The sequence below is a fragment of the Galeopterus variegatus genome, unplaced genomic scaffold (genome assembly GCF_000696425.1).
Source record: "Galeopterus variegatus unplaced genomic scaffold, G_variegatus-3.0.2 Scaffold320, whole genome shotgun sequence".
NCBI lineage: Eukaryota > Metazoa > Chordata > Mammalia > Dermoptera > Cynocephalidae > Galeopterus > Galeopterus variegatus.
Genome location: NW_007726431.1, coordinates 170,044 through 194,017, shown reverse-complemented (window position 1 = coordinate 194,017; position 23,974 = coordinate 170,044). Strand labels below are relative to the sequence as shown.

Genomic DNA, 23,974 nt, shown 5'->3' with positions numbered 1-23,974 from the left:
GACACTGAGGGTTGCGATCCATTGCCGGACACGAAAAAAGACAAAAAGGAAAAAAAAAAGTGACAAAGGAGGCATCATAGAAATACAGCCCCGAGGAGCTTTATTGGGGAGACCGTGGGAAGCTCAGACTCGGTAAGATTAAGTTCTAGAGGTCAGAGTTCATGGCAGATATGATTCCTGAGCTTCTCTTACCATCCAATTTTAAGTTGGGCCAGATCCAACGGTGCGACACTGAGGGTTGCGATCCGTTGCCGGACACGAAAAAAGACAAAAAGGAAAAAACGTGGGAAGCTCAGACTCAGGTAAGATTAAGTTCTAGAGGTCAGAGTTCATGGCAGATATGATTCCTGAGCCTCTCTTACCATCCAATTTTAAGTTGAGCCAGATCCAGCTAGGGTCACCGCCATTGGAGGAGTCGTGGCATAGTTATTGTGGCATATTGTAAGAAGAATAGAGTAGCGTGCCCAGTGCCCAAGCCATGGGGCTTCTTCTGATATAGTGGATGGCCTTTTGTGGGATGGCCATAGGAATGTATTCCATAGGTCTGTTGCCTCTGAAACAAAGAGAATGCTCACCCTGATTTCTTAGGCAATTCCTTAGGAGCTTCCTCTTAACGCAGGCAGAGGTGGTCACTCCAGTAGCTTTTCTACGTTGGTACTTCGCCGACAGTTATGAAGAGGCACAGCTACCTTGCCAAGACGAAGGCAGAGGCAGGCAGATCTGCATTTGAACTCAAATTTTGGCATTTATTAGCTGTGTGCTCTTGACTAGTCAGTTATTTAGCTCTGAAGCTCAGTTTTGTCATCTATAAAGTGAGGATAAAATGATATACCTGTGAATGTTTCTTTTTGTAATGGTTGAGTTACGGCATGCAAAGGGCCTGATATTGGTAGAAACTTAATACACAATGGCTGCTATTAATATTGAAATGGCTAATCAATACATAAGAACAACCTGAAGTTTCTCTACCCTCCTACCTTGCCTCTAGCCTAGTCCCCTGAATTTTATATAACTCCATTTCAGGGGACGTGTCGCTCTTGAGCAACCTTTCCCACACTGACACACCTTTATGGGAGCCAGGCCACCATCTTGCTGGATCCCAGCACCATGTACTTTTCTCCTTTCTCTTCACTGAGGGTCACAGTCACTCTGGCATCTTGGAGGGAAGTGTCAGAATTATCAGTGGGCCTAAGAAACAACTCTTCCACCACTTCCAGGGCCAATGGAAAGTACTGAAGCCTTCAAAAAGTTTTCTCGTCTATCTTCTGTGGCCCTTTGAGTAGCTAATGAAGACCCTGGTGAGCAGATCATTTTCCTAGGAAAGAGCTTTTCTGTCAACAGGTGGCCATGTTTTCTTGTTGTTAATAGTGGACCCCATACCTTTTAGGTATCTTAGCATAGAATGAAAATAATGCTATTTATACCTCCTTGCTTTTTAAAGAGCATAGTACAGTTTACCCCTGGAAGTTTTCTTGGGCAAGCTAAGGGATTCACACAGAACCCGTGTTGCACTCGCCTGCCATTTTCTTGGCTCAGGTGGCCCTGCCATAAGCTGGCTCTCCACGGCGTGCACTTCAGCATACCCCTCACCCCATGGTTTGGTGCTCAAAGCCTTTGGTTTACATCCTTGTCTGTTGGAAGGTGACACCAGAGGCCTCTTTCTCAGCCCTCTTGGTTGCTGATATTTCGCTCCTTACATTCTGCAGGTTACTTTTGCTGCTCCACTGAAATTCACACCATAAAATGGAGGAGACCTTTATCTGGAGCCCACATCTTTCTCAGATGGAGCTTGGCTTTTAAAAGGACAGAAATAAAGCAGCACAGTTGTTGTTGTGCTCAATGAGTGTTGTGCCCATTGAGGAAACACTCTCATTTCTTTGCACATTTGTGTGTTTGGCTTTTGGTTTGGTGTCCCGTTCCTCTGCCATTTTTATAGTCATGGTCTAGCAGCAGTACGTGAGATTTGAAACTCCCTATACTTGTTTGAACCTTAACAAGTGTGTGTACTTCATCTTCCAAAAGGAAAAATATATACCTTCTGTTGGCTCCATATTTGGTGAAAGATTGCATCCCGCACTTCACAGTGAAGTTATATTTTCAATTTCTGGCTGTGAAGGGAAATGTCTGGCCAAGCCTTAGAATTTATCAACCCTGGAATCAACTTGAAGGTATAATGACTCCATTTGGGATCAGATCAGGTCCGAAGCCCCACTGGAACCAATATGTCATTTCTTTTCCACTGACATGAAAAAACCTAATAGTAGAAGAATAGTAGTAGCATTTTTGACCTGACATGCACACTGACTTCATTTCCCTCTGCCCCTAAAAATATTCTGCTCCAAGAATACTAGCAAATTTTCAGGCCCAGAATTTTTTCACTGGTTTGATACCATGAACGTGCTTATGAAGTAACTGGGTTCAGTCTGAGATTCAAATACAGCCCTAAAGATGTCCCAGTGCTTTTCCCCACTGTCTGGATTGTGTCAGTTCCAGAAATTATTATAATATCATTTTTCGGAGCTCTAGAAATAGATGGATTCTCATTTCTCCTCTTAAGCACTGTTTGCTAAATGTTTTGGCCCAAAAGTTCAGTTATTCCATGCAAGCATTAATCAATACAGGAGACATTAGTGATTACTCGTTCAGATGAGATTTGATATTATTTTTCCTCTGCTTATGGGGAGGGGAAGGAAATGTTGTCTAATAAAGATGAAGGGTCTTTTCTTCTTTTGTATGAAATGCAAATGATGAGGACATGTGTGATATACATTTCTCTAATGTGAGGCTGCTGCTTTTTGTTGAAAAAGAGAAGCAAGGCCCTGGAGGATTTTAGACTTTGTAAATATAAAATTATCTGCCTTGGTGTTTAAAAAAATAATAAAAGGGAGAAAGAGTTGGCAGGTTGCCAGATTACTTACATTACAGTAATAGATTTGCTGACCCCTGACTTCTGCTGTAGAGAAATGTATTGAATTTTTCATAATATCAGATGAGGCAGATCTAAAAACCTAGTATACGGAGCACCATTATTTAACTTGAGATTTAGCAAAGCTGAAATCTTTTCAAACCAGCAATTTCTTGTATGATGATAATTTAGTGGCTCAGATGCTAATAAATCAAGGTTATAATGCCATTGATTTGTTAATTTTAACTTGGGTTGATTTTAATCGTCTTTATTTTTTAAAAAAGAAGAATGAGGAGGAGAAAAAAAACTTGCTTTTCACAGTGACTGAATTTAATAAGAATCTCTGTGATAGCAAAGGCTCCCCTACTGTTTCTGCTTTGGGGTGGAAAATGTTATTCTTGTATTATTCCTAGGGTAAAATAAAATCTCATGCTGCTACAAATCTTATGCCTATGGTAAGATGTTATTTTTAATACATAATGGCTTACCTATTTCAGATCCATTAATGGCATCATAAATAAGCATTTTGCTAATCTGAAATGTGAAATCTGGATAATAATAAAGGCCCATTTATCTCCCCAGCTTTCAATCCCCACACTAGATGTAGATTAGGAAGGAGAAAAATCTCTCTGGATTTACTAATGAATATATTGCTTCTCTTCCCCATTACTTCCACCCACCTAAAATTCAGCTCACATTCTCAAAGTTGCAGCCCGTTGAAAATATTTCCCCTGTGTAATGAATTCTTTGGGGCTGGGGTGCATTTTTGCTTTTATCTGTACAGTTTAGAAACTGATTAAATCTTTGTTGTACTACAAAGATTTAAGAAATAATCATCTGCAAGGTGCAGCCATGTTGCATTATGCTGAATTTTTAGTATAATACAAACCTACTCTGCTTTCTGCATTGGGCAACCTTGACCTTATATTAGCTAACCTGTTTTTAATGGTATCACATGTACTTTGAACATTTAAATGTTTAGCAACCTGTAATAGCTTTCGTCTTTTTGTACTATAAAAACTTCTAATAATCAAATGATAAGATCATATCCTGTGGGGTAATTGTGTTGTACCATGACAGGATAACTGAAAAAACATTCAGTGAAAATCGCCCCAAACGGAAATCACTGTATGAAGCGGCGATTGTTTGTGTGCTGCTCGAGACCAGGCCCTGGTCTTTGGAGCTTAGCTGGTCATATTTCCAGTTGCTTCCTTTTAGCTGCTGCCTTTCTTGTTTTATTTTGGGAGCCTTTTTTCCCAGAGCCACTATAATTATCTTTCAATGATTTAGAAAGAAAAAAAAACCACAACACTCAGTTGACCTTTATACACACACATGCTCACATACACTCCTCTCTGGAAACCTTGAACAAGCAGGGCTTATGTTTGGATTCGGTTTTACCTTAGTCATGCCTCTTTCCAGATACAAGAAACATTTAATTCCAGATTTCCTGCTTCTGGCTTTAGGCCTTTGACCAGCAAAGTGAAATGTATTTTTTACTGCTGTCATCCAGCCAGCTGCTGAGTTGAGTGAAGGAGAGGAAAAAAAAAAAAAAGAAAGAAAAATTTTTTTTAAAAAAAGAAACTGAAATGAAAATGTTACCCTGCCTCGTGAACTTGCAGTATTGTAAAAGGAAAATTAAAGTCTCCTTGGCACCCATCTAGAGAGCTGGGTTGGGCCTAGACTCTCATAACCCAGGGTAAGGGTTCCTCTGGGGCCCACTGGGTGTCTCTCCCACCAGATTCTCTGTTTTCTCTCATCCCCCTCCCCATACTCAGAGGTAATGCTGTTGTTCTCGGTAAAGAGGGTCCCTCATGGTGTCACCATCTCTATTAGAGAATGGGGTTGGGGGAAGGGGGGCACCAGTTAATGGTAACCATTGAAATACCCAGAATTCAATGCTCTTTGGGTTCCCATGGCAACAAAACAAAACTAAAACAAACCTATCTGTCCCAACAATAAAATATGTTTTTATTAAAGTCAATTTAAAATATTTTTCCAGTTTAAAATATTTGATGCATTTTGCTCCTGGACAAAAATCCCCAACCCGCTATTATTGAAGGGGATAAAGTCCCTGGCAGAACCATGCAGATAAAAGGACTTGAGGGGCACATCGGGGACTTTACAGATGAGACGGAATAAATTCAAGTATGAACAAGGTTGCTTTTTTCTCTCTTCTGCTTAGTTGTGCTTTTTTATTATATAAACATTAACTGTAATATTACAGTGGGAAGCAGGTATTTGGCAGCCATACATTATTTTAGTAAGTCTACACAGAGAGCGCAGTTTCCAGTTTTAGCAGCTGTAACATGTTGAAACTCAGTTTGTAATGGGATCTAAAGATAACTATTCCCCATGGGCTGTGCTGATCTTCATGGCTGGCCCAGTGCCAGATGTAGGGCTCGAAAATATTATTCATGCCTCTTTGCACATACCTTGTCTGAGCATGCTCAGTAAATAAATTTTGTTTCTAGTATACCATAAATTGGGACTTGATTTTCCCACAATTTACTTGGTATTTTATTAAAGAGTGAAATATGATCACAAATGTCTCCACACCTGTACTCTCAAACCTGAACAGTTGTGTGTGAGTAGCTGAGATCCACATGGCGTAGTTAGAAACCAGTTTTAGGATAGCTAACAAATATCCAAACCAAAGGAGTTTTTGCCTAGGACTTTTAGTTTAAAAATAATTAGGATCTCCAACATTTAAACAGATTTATGTTGTTTATATGCCAAGTACATTTTCTTCATTGAGTCAACTTGTCTTATTTAAAACAAATTATGTTTGCTGTATTAAAGTTCATATTTTTAAGGCTGAGTCTTGTATTAATCCCACAGTGAGTCATTAATCATACCAAATGCATTATAAAAACTTTAATCACTGAAGTTGAAACTGAGATTGTAATGCAATCCATCCCTTTTAATTACATCAGCTATTTTTCCCTTTCAGATCAAGAGCTACGTCGCAAAGGGAAAACAGATTAAAACTAGAGCTGTTTGATGTTTCTCTTTTTAGAGCAATTTTATGTACTTTGTTAAAAAAGTTATATAATTAAAATGTTTGAATTTTTCAGCCAGTCTAATTTTTGTGGCTTAAATGGTCTGTCTGCTTTCCTTCTTGCCGGAACCCTCCTCTACTTGGCACCCAAAACAGAACCCCTCATGCTGGAGTCACTCCACGTCCACCCTTCAGAGCTCCTGGATAAGACCCTGTCCCTCAGCCATGCTGTGCTTGCCTCTCGTTGACCTTTTTATTTTAAATGTCTGGTCTACATTTTGACATTAGTAAAAATAAAAACTTTGGGTAGGGGCAGAACTAGGTTCAAATTCCACATCTAACAAATGGTGTGACTCTTAGGCAAATTATTTAATCTTTTGGGGCCTCAGTTGCCTCATCTGTTAAAAAGAGAATAATAATAATTATTATTATAATGCTCCATAGGGATGTTATGGAGATTACATAAAATAATCTCTATAATGTATCTGGCACATAATAGTACCTACTAGAATATAAGCTTCATGAGGTCAGAGGCTTTGAATGTTTTGTTCACTGCTATATCTCAGTGCCTAGTACACTGCCTGGCACATAGTAGCTGCTCAATAAATAATTGTTGATGCAATGGTAAATGCTAGCAGCTAGCATTATTGTTGCTATTATTGTTCTATGGCCAAGTGCCCTGGGCAGGGATGCTGATGCTGTCAACCCTGGATGCTCCCATCGGTACGCTTGACGTGTAGATCCACAAAACCAAAAGGAGGTTTTGCAGAAAAGTGTGTAAGTTACCAGGTACTGATTCTGATCAAGGAAATAGATCACTAAACTGTGGAGTTATCTAGAAATGCATCGGTGTCATTGGAGATAAAGTTATTCAATAAGTTGCTTGTATTGAGAAGAGAAAGTAAGCCCCCATAGCATGGATGCTACTGGAATTACTCAACTGATTGGCCATCTCTTCTACTGTCCTTTCAGATTAATTCTACCATATGAAAGGTTTATTAAAGGAGAGGAAGATAAGCCCCTGCCTCCAATCAAACCTCGGAAACAAGAGAACAGTTCACAGGAAAATGAGAATAAAACAAAAGTATCAGGAAAGTTTATTAAAGGAGAGGAAGATAAGCCCCTGCCTCCAATCAAACCTCGGAAACAAGAGAACAATTCACAGGAAAATGAGAATAAAACAAAAGTATCAGGAAATAAACGCATCAAACATGAAATGCCTAAGAGCAAGAAGGAAAAAGAGAATGCCCCGAAGCTCCAGGATGCATCCGAGGTGAGTTGCTGGGCTCCACAGAAAAACCTCTGAGAGACATGTCCTGCCTCGAGGTTGCTGGAACCCTGGATCCACAGCTTTGTTCTTGCACAGTTGCATGGCTAGACTAAGAAATCAGAAAATCTAAGCTTCACAGTTCCCCAAATAGTTACCCAATTTTGGAAAACCTTTCAGTTTGCTATGGTATGGAATGGGGATAGGCCAAGAATAGAATCTAGAAAGATGTGAACTTCCTGTAGAAAACTGATAGCAAATGCTCAGACTTGGAGATGGAAGGAGCCAGAGCTACAGCTCTCCGAAGCCCAGGGATTCCATTGTGAAAACGTGACTTCTTGGCCATTTCACAGCCAATCTATCTGAGGAGTTGGCGTGACTTTAAAACGTGCTTTGGGGGGTCTAGGGAAGAGGGGCATTAAAATTGATACACTCTGCTCTGCAGGACATTCCTGAAAACTTTAGAGATGTGTTTGCCTCCCGGAACTGACGTTTGTGCAACAGCCTTGGGTTGAGACCAATTTAGAAATTTCTTAAGAATGTATTATTTATAGGGGAATTTTGAAATGGTTCCTCAGAAACCATTATTATCTCTCATATTAACAGGTAGTTTCTGAACCTTTTAAAACAAGCCCCAGTCACCCACAGCTCCCAGCAGCTCTTTGGTAGAAACCATTACTGTCAGTTTACAGCCAGTCATGGAGGCCAATCTGGGCTCTGTTTCAACATGAATAATAAAAACCCTGTTGCCCATAAAAAAAACTTAGCATCCACATTTGGAGACAGCATGTTCTAGGATTCAACCCCAGAGGGAATTTCAGAGCTGATACTAAATACCCCCTAAAAATCAGGTTTATAATGAACACATAAGAGACTCCCTAATTAAACACTTAAAACACACACACACATACACAACCCCCCCAACCTACTAACTAGAATTAACTTACCCAGCTGACTCCTGTAGAAGAAAATAGTATAACCATCAAGAAGAGAAATTTTTTGTTCTTACTTTTTAAGTTTCATAATTATTTTAAGCTCTCATAATTAAAAAGGTGGGGAGATGATGAAGATTTCTAAACATCTGCAAGCTTGCAACATAAATGGCCAAAAGCAAGGAAATTCCAAGTTAAGGCTCACATTCCATTCTTCCTTTATCCTGTTAGCCTGGTGATTTATTATAGGGTTTCGGATCAGTGAGTCCTATTAGATAGCATATGTACAGCATTGCCAAGCCACCAGGGGACAACCTGAGGACCAAGGGGCCAGCTGCCCTTTGAATGGCTCCACTTTGAGAATGAAGTTTGAAAAGTTTGAGAATGAAGTTGGTTTGTGAGTTGTGGGAGGAATCCTCAGTTCATGCACTGAGCCCAGCAGCTTGGGAGATGACCATTCCCAAGACAAGAGCTTTACTTCCCAGAGTCCCTTAAAGCTGTTAGGTGTCCTGTTTCCTGGAGGCCCCAGCTGTTCCCTTCAGGGAGCTGTGTCTTGCGTTTCAAAGGTTGTCATGATGAGGTTATCTCAACTATGAGGAATCTCCTGCCCTCTCCAAGGTTGACCTTATAGTAAGAATCAGTCCACTCTTCCAACATGTTATTGACTAGGTATGTGTCTTCTCATTGACAGTGTTTGGGGTTTTCATTTGGATTTTATTGTTGCCATTATTTTTAATTTTTGATGTTTTCAATATGAAGCAGTGATCTCAGTGGAGATGGGAGGGGTGATAAACCCCTTCTAGTCAAATCCACTGTGTTCAGGTAATTGGATTTCAACTTGCATGGTGGGAAGGTACCATTTAACATACTAAAGCATGTCATAAAATGCCATGCCTATCTTTCAAAGACCTTCTAAACCTGTTTTACAACCACAAGCATGGAACTTCAATGTAATTGAAGGCCTAAGTCATAGAAATGTCAGTGGGGCTGACTATCCCCCATCGCCCCACTTCAAACTACAGCCCCATCAGAAACTAACAATTAAATACAGTTTTCCCTTGCCTTAGTCATTTTTCTGTATTTTCATGTAATGTATAAGCTCAAGAGACCAATGATTATTAATGTAGAACAACTAATGATATTTGTACTGGAAAAAACAGTTATTAGTACAACAAAAAGAAAGAAAGATACTAAGCAAAGTTCTTAGGTATAGAACATCCCTAAAACAGAGGAATATCTTTAAGTGGATTTGAGGAGAAAATATCTAGGAAGTAAGTGTGATTCCTTAAAATCTGTGTTCCTATGTTTTCCTAAACCAGCATCCTCATTCTTACTCACAGATACTAATGCGGTTGACATGTCTCTTCTTAACAGAGAACAAGTCCCAGGGGTGAGGTGGGGATGGAGTAGAAGAGCAGCTCCACACACCTGTTTTGTGACTCTTCTACTAAAACACATCAGGGCAGAATGACAATGATTTTGAAAGGGCTTCTCAGTCAGTCAGATGGGTCACAGATGGAAAGTTAAAATCACCTCTAAAGATCAAAGTTTACATTGCTAAATGATGCAATGAATGGGTCCGATTGTCCCCACAACTTCTGCCAATAAGGAAGCATAAAAGAGCATCCATCTCATTGAGTGTAATTTATTTCAGTCAACAGCAAAGCTGTATTTGTGGTGGGGCTCACTGCCTGAATTTTGACCAACTTCATTTTTGGTTCTAATAGAAATGTTGTTTGCTGCAGCCTACAAGGACTTGGAGTCTCCTGTGTCCCTCAGGTAGACAGGCTGCAGTGCATCGGCATACCTTCTCAATATTTCAGCATTATCCTCACGTCATATGGCCCTGAGTAGGAATTATTAACACTTAATCATGGCTCATTTTTAATGTATCCTATTGAGCACATTAAGAAGAGATTTTCTCTCTCAAAGAAATGCAAAGAGTTATAGTAAGTTTGTTGTTTGTTGTTGATATGGAGTTGGTTGGATTTTTGAAAGAGAGATGCTTAAAAAAAAATCTCTCTCAGAAGTGTCATAAAACACAACATGTAATTTAAAACCCATTTGGATAATTGACTGATTTGACAAGAAGACAACCTTAGAATTAAACTATATATTAGAATCAAGGAGTGCTATGATTGTATACCATCAGCACACAACACTTTGCTATTTTGATAGGTGTCTCATGAGGGACTGAAGCAAGTATGCATATTCCCCTTAATGTTTCTATAATTTAGATTTCTTTGTTTAGAGCCCTGATTGGGGAGTAATAAAGCTTCACAGAAATTCCATGAGCTGATTGACAAGCCTGTTTTCAAGAAAAACTGCTGTGTGTAATATTTTATTTCATGGCAAAACATGTCATTGTATTTGGTTTCTTTCTGATTGGCTTTTGAAATATTTTATCAGGTTTCATCAGAGCAAGAGAAGGAACAAGAGACTTTAAATCAGAAAAGCGTCACTGAGCCCCTCCCAGCAGCAGACATGAAGAAAACAATGGAAGGGTACCAGGATTTTGCAGTGAGGCCCCTGGCATCCAGAGCAGATCCAGAGAAGGACAACGAAAGAGACCAAGGTTCCAACAGTGAGAAGGTGACAGAGGAGGCAGGAGAGAAGGGGCCTACACCTCCGCTCCCAAGTGCACCTCTGGTCCCTGAAAGGGATCCAGCCCTGGTCCCCGGGGCAGGCAAACAGTCACTAACCTCTTCCAGTACCCCGGTGGACTCAAAACAAGAATCCAAACCCTGCTGTTTTACAGAGAGCCCTGAAAATGACCTCCAAGAAGCATCCTTCCCCGGCTTCCCCACCACACAGCCACTGCTGGCAAACCAGAATGAGCTGGAGGATGACAAACTGCCCGCCATGGCAGATTACATTGCCAACTGCACTGTGAAGGTCGACCAGCTGGGCAGTGACGACATCCACAATGCACTAAAGCAGACCCCCAAGGTCCTTGTGGTTCAGTCATTTGACATGTTCAAAGACAAAGACCTGACTGGGCCCATGAACGAGAACCATGGACTTAACTACACGCCCCTGCTCTACTCAAGGGGCAACCCAGGCATCATGTCCCCACTGGCCAAGAAAAAGCTGTTGTCCCAAGTGAGTGGGGCCAGCCTCTCCGGCAGCTACCCCTATGGCTCCCCACCCCCTTTGATCAGCAAAAAGAAACTTATTGCCAGGGATGACTTGTGTTCCAGTTTGTCCCAGGCCCACCATGGCCAGAGCACTGACCACATGGCGGTCAGCCGGCCGTCAGTGATTCAGCACGTCCAGAGTTTCAAAAGCAAGCCCTCGGAGGACAGAAAGAGCATCAATGACATTTTTAAGCATGACAAACTGAGTCGATCAGATCCCCACCGCTACAGCTTCTCCAAGCATCACCTGAACCCCCTTGCTGACTCCTATGTCCTGAAGCAAGAAATTCAGGAGGGCAAAGATAAACTATTAGAGAAGAGGGCACTGCCCCATTCCCACATGCCCAGCTTCCTGGCAGACTTCTACTCGTCCCCTCATCTCCATAGCCTCTATAGACACACCGAACACCATCTTCATAATGAACAGACATCCAAGTACCCTTCCAGGGACATGTACCGGGAATCGGAAAACAGTTCTTTTCCTTCCCACAAACACCAAGAAAAGCTCCATGTAAATTATCTTGCGTCTCTGCATCTGCAAGACAGGAAGTCGGCTGCTGCAGAAGCCCCTACGGATGATCAGCCCACGGATCTGAGCCTTCCCAAGAACCCGCACAAACCCACCGGCAAGGTCCTGGGCCTGGCCCACGCGGCCCCAGGGCCCCAGGAGAGCAAAGGTGTCTCCCAGTTCCAGGTCATAAGCAGCCAGAATCGAGACTGTCACCCCAAAGCCTGTCGGGTATCACCCATGACCATGTCAGCCCCTAAAAAATACCCTGAATCACTTGCAAGGTCAGGCAAACCTCACCACGTGAGACTGGAGAACTTCAGGAAGATGGAAGGCATGGTCCATCCAATCCTGCACCGGAAAATGAGCCCTCAGAACATCGGGGCAGCACGTCCCATCAAGCGCAGCCTGGAGGATTTGGACCTCGTGATTGCTGGGAAGAAGGCCCGGGCGGTGTCTCCCCTGGACCCCTCCAAGGAGGTCTCCGGGAAGGAGAAGGCCTCTGAGCAGGAGAGCGAAGGCAGCAAGGCCGCGCACGGGGGGCACTCCGGGGGCGGAGCAGAGGGCCACAAGCTGCCACTGTCCTCCCCTGTCTTCCCAGGTTTGTATTCTGGGAGCCTGTGTAACTCGGGCCTCCACGCCAGGCTCCCAGCTGGGTATTCTAATTCTCTGCAGTACTTGAAAAACCAGACTGTGCTTTCTCCGCTCATGCAGCCCCTGGCTTTCCACTCGCTTGTGATGCAAAGAGGAATTTTTACATCACCAACAAATTCTCAGCAGCTGTACAGACACTTGGCTGCGGCCACACCTGTAGGAAGTTCGTATGGGGACCTTTTGCACAACAGCATTTACCCTTTAGCTGCTATAAACCCTCAAGCTGCCTTTCCATCTTCCCAGCTGTCGTCCGTACATCCCAGTACAAAACTGTAAGGCAGCTCTGCCCAGCATCCCAAAGCGGCGTGGATAACCGAGCCTCACCCCTTACCCAGGGCCACGGCTTATAGAGTTAGAAGTCAGTATTTCTTCTAATCGGGGGTACGATTAGGCCCAGCCAGAGGGCCCAGAGGGGAGGTGAACACGCCTGATTTTTCTGGGACAACTCCAGCCTTGGCTGGTCCGTCTTGACCCCGTTCCACCACGGATGCCCTGGCACCTCCCGATCATTCTCTTTGCATGTGGGTCTTGTGAAGGGATTTGTGTATATCCAGGAAGAACTTAGAGGACCCCATCTGAGTTCGGATGGTCAGGATACAATCTGGGCAAAAATGGGGGCAGGCATTGCAAAGGAAGGGGCGAGAAAGACTGGCAAACATATGCCAAGGGATGCCCCTGTTTTCATAAAACTCTCCAAGGTTCAATCAATGCAATGTATAGTAAAACTTCAATAGATCTTTCATTTTGACACTATTAAACAATCCAGAGAAGTAAACACTGTTCAATTGACTGTATATATTTGCTTCTTAAAACTACCCGTATCACTGTTTGCTCACCTAATTTATATACAGGTAGTTCCATTTTCTCCCAGTTTTTTTTTTTTTTTTTTTTTTTTTTTTTAATTAAACAGTATCGCTTTTGTGTGCAGACCTTTTGTTTTTGTTTTTGTTTTGTTTTAAAGGCTGACTGTCCCAGTTGTTGATGTGTGTTTGTAATTTTTCCACATCTTATCATATTGAGCAGCTTTGGGTGGTAAAGTTATTGTTTACAAATTGAAGCAACTGATTCTAGTGGAACAAATGAAAAAGAAACAGCCGAGCACACAGTCGTGCAAAGAACTGTCCTTTGCAGATCCACAACTTAAGGATTTCGTTCCTCCTAAGTGGCATAGTTGAAAGAGCTTATACACCGCTTACCCAGCCAAATGCTTTGCTTTGAAGTATTGGATTATGTGAAAATATTGAGCATTGTACTTACCTTATCTAGGCTGTGAAACTGTCCTACATACCAGAGGAATCATAAAAACAAAACCTCACTGGCAGAAAGCTGCTGAATAACAACAGAGTCTAGAGGACATATTTGTGGGCTGCACAGATATTTTAGGAATTTCAGAAATTAGAACGGGAGCCAAAGTGATTTACATTGGTGTTGGCACTGATTCTTTTAAACCGTCTGGGAAAGGGGGTTGGAAAGAGGATGGAACTCGACCATCCAGAAGAGAAGGAGTGCAAGGCCGGACTGCCAGGTATGTCCCCTTGGCCTGGGTCTTTTGAGTAATAGGTAGTCACATTGCTTTCCTCGAGTTGGTTTCTTGTCATTCCCAAGAAGAATCTCCCAGGCCACATCTTTGGGGATAATTGGCGTACTGGATTGCCCATTTCAAAAGAAAATTATCCTCTTTGGGTTTATGGGGTGTGAGTTTTGTGTGTATGCACACGCGAAAGGTGGTTTGTATCATGTTTTTAACCACCTGGCGATACAGTCTGCTTTATGATCTCATTTATTGTTGAAAATAAATGGTCAAGCTGTTCAAGCAGTCAAAAGATGTGGAGAATGTCTATTGTCATTCTTGCCACTTTATTCTATTTGCTACCGAGATGTAACATCAAGGTGGATGCATTTTCTAAGTGTAAGCCAGTGGATACAGAGAGTGGATTTTCTTTCCAAGTCCCATCCCTGCTGAAGACTGCTTTGATAAACTCCCCAGCCCACTGTCCCCTCCCTTAACACTACCAGTTGACTTTAGAACCATAGTTAACCAAGTCTTTTACCTCTGAGATATTTAATTCTATGAAAATTGATGACAATTTTCAACTTCTGAATAGGTAACTCAACTGCAAAATAATCAAAACTGATAATGAAACTGCGGCTCTTAAGAAAAGCCATGCATGCCGTGCATTTGTATTGAGATGTCTCCATGATATGAAGCCAAATATTCAATGTAACATATTTAATATCCAAAGGTGGAAACAAAAGAATGTAGCAATCCAGTGTTAAGAGTTCCATTTGCTTCAATTAATTATTTACCTTCCTGTGGAATAATATATATACATATATTTAATAGAACCATAGATTAGTAGAATTTAGATTATAAATGTGTGAGTGCAGATTATCCTGCTATTGCACAAGATAAAGGCGGGGGGAAATCTCAATTCCAGCTGGCAAAGCGCTAGCCAGGACACACAGAAGAAAGTTGCACTAGATTGAATGGTCACAGATTTGGAGGACATGGAAGAAAAAGGAAACTCTGGTGGTTCTGCAGCAGACATGGGCTAGATCATATGTAGATTCTATTGAGTTTGTGTTTCAGAGAAAATGGGGGCTGTCTGTCCCTGATGGAGTTCACCTATCCATTTGGAACATGGGGCATTTGTTTTCCCCACTGCAATGATTTCAGTCTAGTTTCATCATGTTGGAATTTGATCACACCATTTTCAAACAATGTTAACATAGTCCAGCTTTTGTTTTTTTTGCTCATCTCTTCCGAGAGGAGACTCACTGTTTCTGTCTGAGGAAGCTCATACCCTCGGCAAAACATCAGGACAAATAACGAGAAATGGATACATACGTTCCCAACAGAAGCAGTACGTTATTTGTTTTAAAACTCTGAACAGAGATCTTGGAAATCTTTCAAAAAGACCATTGAATTGTTCATTGGCTGAAAACTACATTTTAAAAAGTCTTAAATAGGGCTTTGTTTGCATTGTTTGAGTTCAAGGGGCCTTATTATTGAATGGAATTGCACAAGCCTTTCTTTGTGCAATCAAACAATTGTTATTGGTAGTTCTGTAAAGGAAACTGTGGAATCTAATTGGCAATGGAGTCATAAATCTATTTACTGAATGCGGCTTCCAAGAAATGTTGCAATTCAAAATGCAGTAAGTACATGATTTATTGGAGATTTGGAGATTCTAAATAATATTTTTAAAAAACCTTTCCGTGAAACTTCTGGTTTAACTTTTGATAACTCAACATAAACACACTCACACACACTTTTGATAACTCAACACACACACACACACACACACTTTTGATAACTCAGCACACACACACACACACACACACACACTCACACCCAGCCCAACTGAGTTTAACTTTTGATAACTCAGCATAAACACACACACACAGCCCAACCGAGTTTCAGAATTAAGAATTCTCCTCGCAAGTGATTTGAACTTGTAATATTTGCCATAGGACTGACTTATTTATTTACTAGCTAGAAGCTCATAAGTTCACTTATTTATCAGGGCATATACAAAAGGGTTTGTTAAAACTCAATGTTGACTTTACAACTTTCTGATCTGGTGCATGAATTATCAAGTACTGTATTTCACTGTGTTGGTGTGTCTGATGGAAATTTCGAGATGGTCCCACAAATATATTTTATGTAGTGTGCCTTCAAAGAGAACCGTTTATTTCTCTTCACTTGTCCCACAAAGTCACATTTGATGGTGGTCAGCCAAATCCCATGTGGTCTAGTTTTACTCTTGTCCCGATTTTAAAGAGAAACGGGAACGATTTCGCCCTGGTGAGACCCACACCATTGCAATGATTATCTTGAGCACTTAAACTCCAGTGTTGGCTGTTGATGTATTTGATACTCTGCTTGTCTCCCCATGGTTAAAACATGTCCGAAGAATAGCAGCATAATCTCTTGGCTGTTTATACTTTTTTAAACTTTCCTGTGTTGTAAATACTGTATACTTTTGGTGATTCCAGCTATGTAACCTCTATGCTCTGTAAGGTGATTATTTGTATATAGCAACATGGCCCAGTGATATTATATACTTTCCCAGTGGAGAGGTTATTGAGTAACCTTTGCATTAGTTTAAACACTACCAGGTGAATGCTGAGCCAACTATAAACACTCAATTTTGTATGTTTTCCAAATTGTACTTATTACTGCTTTTGATACTGTATTACGTGCCAATAGTTTCCCAATCACATAGCAGGCAAGAGATATTTTGTACTTTTTGATCCACTGTAATATTTAATAAAAAATGTTACTATCTGTTTCCCTTTGGTTGTAATATGTCACTTCCTGAGGAGCCCTGTGGCCTCACCAGGGGACTTTCCATCCCATCGTCTCTAGATTGGGTAATAATGATAATAATGATGATTTCAGTGATGTCTGCAGTTTACTGAGAAACTACTGGGTGCCCAAGTAGCATACATTATCTCTTCTCTTCCCAACCTCATGTAAATTTGGTTATACCCATTTTACTGATGAGAAAACCAAAGCTTAGAGAGGTAAATCAACTTGTCCAAGATCTCCTGATTAACACATGGCAGAGTTAGAATTTGAATCCAGGACTCTTAAGTCTGTGCACGTCCTTTGTATACCATGCTCCTCTGTAGGCAGATCACAAAAGTTACTATTTGTTTATTCAGTCAACAAAGACTGACTAATGCCTCCGTTGCCAGGCATAGTGTTAGGAGCTGGGAATACAATGGTAGGTAAAAGATAAATATTATCTCTGGAGCTTATAAATCTTACGGGAAAGAGAGTTAGTCACTCCTATTAATACAAAATCTCAGTGTGACCCAGCTGCGGGGGAGAGAAGCATGGTGACTAAGGTGGCACTTGAAGTGGCGACTAAACTGATAGATGGAGGATGAGTGTGGGGTGGGGATGGGGGAAGAGGAGTTCAAGCACAGGGTGCCTGCCACATCCCTGAGGCAGCAATGGGTTGGCTTATTTTGGGGATTGGGGGAAAGCCTATGAGAGGGTTACAATGTTGAGAAAATGAGGTTAGGTGAGGTTAGAGAGTGAAGCCGGGCCAGCCGAGTAGGTCTCATAGACCAGATTGAGCATTTTGGTTGTTATCTTAAGCAGGAAGAGAGGTTTAAGCAGTTAAGATTTCTTTTTTCAATATCACTCTCTGGCTGCTGCGTGAAGGCAGACTGAGCAATCTAACACTGAGATGGTGGTCATTTTGATTGGGGTGGTGGAGTGGGAGAGGACCCATTTCAGAGGGACTCGGAAGAAAGAATGAGCAGTCTTGGATTGCTGATGGATTAAATGGGGCAATTGATGGAGGGATATTTAGGAAGGGTTGAAAATCTAGAAGAATACTCTGCATATTCTGAGGTCTGTGTCTTTTCATCATACACTTGACGGTGGTAGACAAAGATTTCTGACCTTTCTCTGGGAGGGGGAAAAAAATCCATACATTTTGATAAAAGTCACAGGACAGGACCCTTCTTGTCATCATAGTTGACTCCCTGAAGGACCTTGCCCACCCCTGCAGTTAGCAGGCGTTGCAGCAATGTGTTAGGAGCCCCACCTTCTTTTTTGCCAGCTGTCATCCCTTTGTTAATCAAGCACCTGCCAAACATGGGAGGACCCTGGCCCCATGTTCCCCTGGCCCTCGTTCTGATCTGTGTGTATTTCACCATATCATGGGAATTGCTACGAAGCATTGTGTGTGCTATCAAAAGAATGTCCTTCCATCTATGACACATTCAGCATTTGTAAATCCGATACTTGGTTCATACACAACAGGAAACATCATGATAAGTTATCTATTTTTACCATGCCTGGCAGCAAATACTGTTGAGAAGGGGGTGCTTTTGCTAAAGATGTCACTCACAGAGCAAAAGCAAAGAAAATGCCCAATGATGTATTTTAGGAAAGTGGCCAAAGTTGACAAATGTTTTAGGACTGATAGTGACCAGGAAATAGGCGATTATTTACATCAACAAATATGTAAGTGGCAGAAGGTGAGAGTGGGGTCAGAGGTGACATCTGGCCAGGAACAATGTGCAAGAAAGTGTAGCCTTCAAGATTGACCTAAGGAATAGAGTAAATCACATTAATTTGGGTTTCACTAATTCAGAATTCCTGAATTTTTAGAATCTCCAGGCTGGTTTCCTGGGATAAATAACATTCCAAAGCATTTGTTTAACCTGCTTAAAATAATAAACTCTTTTTAATCATGCTAGCCATAACCATAGATATCAGCCAGCTTGGTAAGAACAAGTTGATCTGTTCCCAGAGGCATCTACATAAGTCTACTACTACTTTATTGTTGAACCTTCCTCTAGAACACAGCTGTCCAGTAGAACTTTCTGTGATGGTGGAAATGCTCTATAATTCAGAGTTGTCCAATACTGCAGCTAATAGCCAATGTGGCTACTGAGCCCTAGAAATATGCTTATTGTGATGAGAAAACTATCTCTTTAATTCTATTTAATTTTTATTCACTTAAAGGTAAACAGCTGCATGTGGCTATGTTGGACACATACTATGTGGTAAACAGCCACACATACTATGTTGGACAGCACAGCTCTAGAAACTCTATTTGGCCGATTCACATATATGGATAGGCCGAATTACAGATGGGTCAATATCTGCACATAAACTTTCACATAAACACGAAGGTAAGCAATACTGTGTCTCTTTTTGTTTAATCTATTAGGGGTGACACTGGATGTAAGAGTATTTTTCATTCAGGGTTTACATATCATAGACATTTAAATACCTGCTAAATGAACAAATCGGTCATTGAGAAAGCATTAAGAAAAATATACAATTATAGCATCTTGTAATCCAGCCCTGCCTTTCATATGATCTGATTGTGTGAGGCTTGAATACAACTTCTAGAAAGTCTGAGAAATGTTAGATGTGGCCGTGTTCAAGCCACACTACTTCACTCCATGGTAACCCAACATTTATCTGTGGTGACAGGGAGGGCGTTCAGTGTGAGGGAGATGACCAGGTGGGGACGGATGTCCTAGGGACCACGTGTGGCAGAATTCATGACAAATACATTTTTAATGTCCTGGTCCTAGTTCTTCAAACCTGGGTTTGTTACTTTATTTTTCCTTTACCCATAATGATAATAACAACTAATGATATTGACTGGCAACGCCATATGTACCAAACACTGTAAAAATGGTTGTTATTCATTTGATCACCATAACATCTCATGATGCGTGTATTATATATATTCCTACTTTACAGTTGAGGAAAAAAAGGCATAATTGAGCTTTTGATGACCAGTCGAGCAGTACCCGCCCTGTAGTATTGGAGGATTCTCTAAGTTTGTTCTTATTGTGGGCATCTCCTCTCCTCCTTTATTCCCCAGTCCCAACCCCCAAATTCAAGAGATCAGCCAAAAAAATTGAGTCAGAACATTCTAAGGTTGTTTGTAAATTAATGAGAAAAAGAGAGAAGATGCCAATAAACAGTATAGGAAGGAAAAATGGATGTGGTAGAGACTTTTTAATTTATTAGAGAGTAGTATTAAGTTTAAAAATTGGAAAACTTAGATGAAAAAGCTGTTTTCTGGTAAACATAGAAATTAACAAGATTTTCTCAAGAAGAAATATAAAGGTCATATAATGATTGAAAATTTGATCAAGAGTAAATTATTTCCCCACAAAAAAGCACCAGGCCCAGATGGTTTAAGAACGAAATGTTTCATAGAATTGAAAAAAAGGAAAAGCTACCCAATTATTTTTATGAGTTTATTTTGACCTTGTTACCCAAACTCAAAAAGAACAATGAAAGAAAGAAAAAATATAGACCAATTTCACATATAAACCAGATACAAACATTCTAAATATAAGCAAATTATAAAGATTTATGCTTATAAATATATACATGCATGCATACACACGTACATATGTATGTGTACACATGCATATACTAAAATAGCATATACATATGAAGTTTGCTGCAATATTATTACATCATGACAAGAAGAGTTTATTGTAGAAATACAAGGATGGCAAAATATTAGAAATTCTACGAATGAGATAACATATGAAAGCCATCTGGAAAAAAATTAAGTTGGATCCATGCTTCAAACAATACACAGATAAATTCCAAATGGATTAAAGATTTAAATATACAAAGCGAAACTACTTTTTAAAAAACTTGAAGAAAGCATAAGAGCATTGTTTTATAACCTTAGCATGGGAAAAGCCATTCTAACTATGATTCAAAATTCAGAAAAACTATAAAAGACTGATCATTTATCTACATAAAAACGAAATTCTATATGCAAAAAATTAGCAAATTCAAAATACAGATATTACTTTGGGAAGAAATATCTGCAGCTTGTATCACAATGGGCTCATCCTTCTACTATATAAGTACTTCCTAGAAATCAAGAAGAAAATGAGCAAAGGGCAGTAAAATGTACAAAAATTAAGTTTACTGTTCAATGAATTTTCAGGAATGTAACCATGACCAAGAAAAAAATATAATAAGCCTCCATTTTGGTAGAACAATTCCTCATGACACTTTCCAGTCAATTGGCCCACTCTGACCCAGAAGGCAATCCCTATTCTGATTTCTATCAGCAGAGATTTGTTTTGCTTGTTTTTAGCACTCTTTAAAAAATTGGAAGTACAAAGATATTTACCATCACATCATTGCTCTTATTTAACACAGTAACCGTAGGTTGTTTGCAGTGTCATATGACTGTAAAAGGAATACAGTTTGGAAAGGAAGAAACAAAATTGATACTTTTCATAAACAATATGATCATTCATCTGAAAAATCCAAGAGAATTTACAGGTAAATTATTATAATGAACAAGAGAGCTCAGCACATTTGCTGGATATAAGATTAAAATACCCAAGTACATAACATTTTTATTTACCAGCAACAATTGAAATGATACCTCAAAATTTTTTTCATTCATAATAGCAATGAAATATACCTGGGACTAAATCTAACAAAATAATTTGAAAGGCAATTTGGCAAAATCCAGTGAGGTTGCATATGTGCTTACTAGAAACTCAGCAAGAACACTGGTCGTCATTTACTGAGGATCAGCAGACTTGTGGCAGAAGGAACAAGCATAGGAATGCTCATCACAGCATTTCCTCATCACACACAGACACAAAATAACATGAGATCATCAGTGAAGAACAGATAAATAAGTAAATGGAATAATATACAGCAGTTAAAATGAATGTTTTTTTGGTTGAGTAGTATTCTATTATACGGATATTTCACAATGTGTTTACCCATTCACTTGCTGATGGCCATTTAAGTTGTTTCCAGTTTTTAGTTCATTTCTTTTGGGAATTTATACCTAGAAATAGAATGATGGGATTGTATGGTAGGTTTACATTTCACTCTTAAGAAACTGCCAAACAGTTTTCCAAAGCACTGTAGCACTTTACATTCTCACCAGGAATGTACAAGAGTTGTAGTTGCTCCACATTCTCGTCAACACTTGGTATAGTCAGGCTTTTTCAAAATTTTAGGCATTGTAATAATTGTGTAGTGATTTTAATTTGTGGTTTCAATTTGCATTTCCCCAAGAGCTAATGATGCTGAACATCTTCGTACTTATTTGTGATCCACGTGTCTGTTCAAATTTTGGCCATCTTTTACCAGATTGTTTATTTTCTTATTATTGAGTATTGATAATTTAAAATATATATATATTATAACTCAAGTCTTTAATCAGACATGTGATATGAAAATATTTCTTTCAGTTTTTGACTTGTCATTTGCTTAATAACGTCTTTTAAAAGCAGAAATTTTTAATTTTGATGAAATATACCATATCAATTTTTTCTTGTATGCATCACGATTTTGTTACTGTATCAAAGAAATCTTTCTCTAACCCGAGATGGGTAACCGATTTTTAACAAAGACTGACCAGCGTGAATTTAAATGAAATAAGAACTTATATTAGAAAATTGGGATATCTAGTCATCCCAATCTAGATGATACACATTATTTTTATTTTGGTATCAACTGAACTTCTGGAGGAGTTCAGGAATTAATAATATAATGATTTCTATTTTCAATATGTAACATGACTGATTCTTACTTATTTAAAACACAATCTGGATCAAGGCTTCCTAGTTAAAGGTAGGGCCATGAATGACCTGCCAGGTTTTGAAAGCAGAACAAGTTAGCACCTTCATGACAGCCCTCTTCCCAGCCCAGTTACCTGTACGTCTATTACTCTCCATTTCTTTAATGATGAGTGAAAAAAAAACACATTGCAAAAAGGTTCACACAGTATGATAAGAATTAAACACATAAGCTAACAAAGTACGTACTATTTATGGATACATTCAATGAATACATAAAAACAAATGAATATATAAAAACACATCATCAAGCTATTTCCAGAGGAAGGAGAACCTGATGGGGTAGGAGGTGGCTTTTAACTGTAACTTTCTTTTTTTTAAATCTGGAGCAAAATGGCAAAATGCTAATATTTACTGAATTTGGGTGGAAAGAATAGTAATATAATATAACATTTTGATAATTTGAAATCGTTTCTATTTTATTAAACAAACTGACAGGTAACTGCACATGGAGTAAAGGCAGACGGGGGTTTGCGTCCTCAAAACCTCAGTTAACTCATCTCTAAATTGGGGATAACTAACCGCTGCTTGGTCTTCTCTCAGGGTTGTTGTCAGGACATGAAACCATTTAATAAGCAGTTGTTATTATTGCTGATGTTTAGGATGGCTGCATTGTACGACTCCAGGAGGCACCATTCACATGGAGCATATGAAATCTCTACCATGTCTCAGTCTTTGCTAAGAAGCCATGTAATCCTCACAACAAAGACATGAAACCATTTAATAAGCAGTTGTTATTATTGCTGATGTTTAGGATGGCTGCATTGTATGACTCCAGGAGGCACCATTCACATGGAGCATATGAAATCTCTACCATGTCTCAGTCTTTGCTAAGAAGCCATGTAATCCTCACAACAACCTCAAGAGATGGGTACCATGCTATTATTACCCCATTTCACAACTAAGTAGACACAAACATAAAAAGGCTAAGGACATGACCCAAGGTCCTGGGAAGTGAATGGAAGAGACAATGTCTGATCCAGGTGCATCTCATTCGAAAACCTCTGCTCTTGATCACTATGGGGCTGTTTCACAGGTCAGGCATGTCAGCGTTCACACAAATACAGCTCCCAATGCTCTGACCGGTGAGGTCAGGACTCCTACCTACCTCTTCTCTTCCTACTCACCTATTACCTACCTTCAGGGCTAGTGGGACTTTTTCCTGGCTGCCTAACGCAGGAAAGGACAAGGGCCTGGTTCCTGGAATGTCATTAGAAGGGCTCGGATCCCCCAGTGAGCACAGCACTCTGCAGCTTAGCCCTGCCCCTCACTCCTCCCAGCTCAGGGTCTCAACAGGCTGGCCCTTTGCCTCAAAGCAGGTGGGGCTGGAAAGCAGTTATTACAGTCGTGACCAGGGATTGAGAAGGAACACCCTTCTACTTTTCTTTTATAGATTTCAAGAGCGTGACGGGAATGATTTCCAAGCTGGGCTTCTAATCTAC

The 23,974-nt window shown here is 40.2% G+C and overlaps 1 protein-coding gene across 1 annotated transcript in view; it reads left to right on the top strand.

Annotated features, from left to right (window-relative positions):
* ARID5B (AT rich interactive domain 5B (MRF1-like)) overlaps positions 1-16,701 on the top strand; it is a 182,663-nt gene extending 165,962 nt beyond the window's left edge. The window contains exons 9-11 of the mRNA XM_008567460.1: positions 6,879-6,990; positions 7,081-7,179; positions 10,515-16,701. Of these exons, the coding sequence (XP_008565682.1) occupies positions 6,879-6,990; positions 7,081-7,179; positions 10,515-12,680 (2,377 nt within the window). The 3' untranslated portion in view covers positions 12,681-16,701. The remainder of the gene's footprint in view (positions 1-6,878; positions 6,991-7,080; positions 7,180-10,514) is intronic.
* Positions 16,702-23,974: the final 7,273 nt, after the last annotated feature.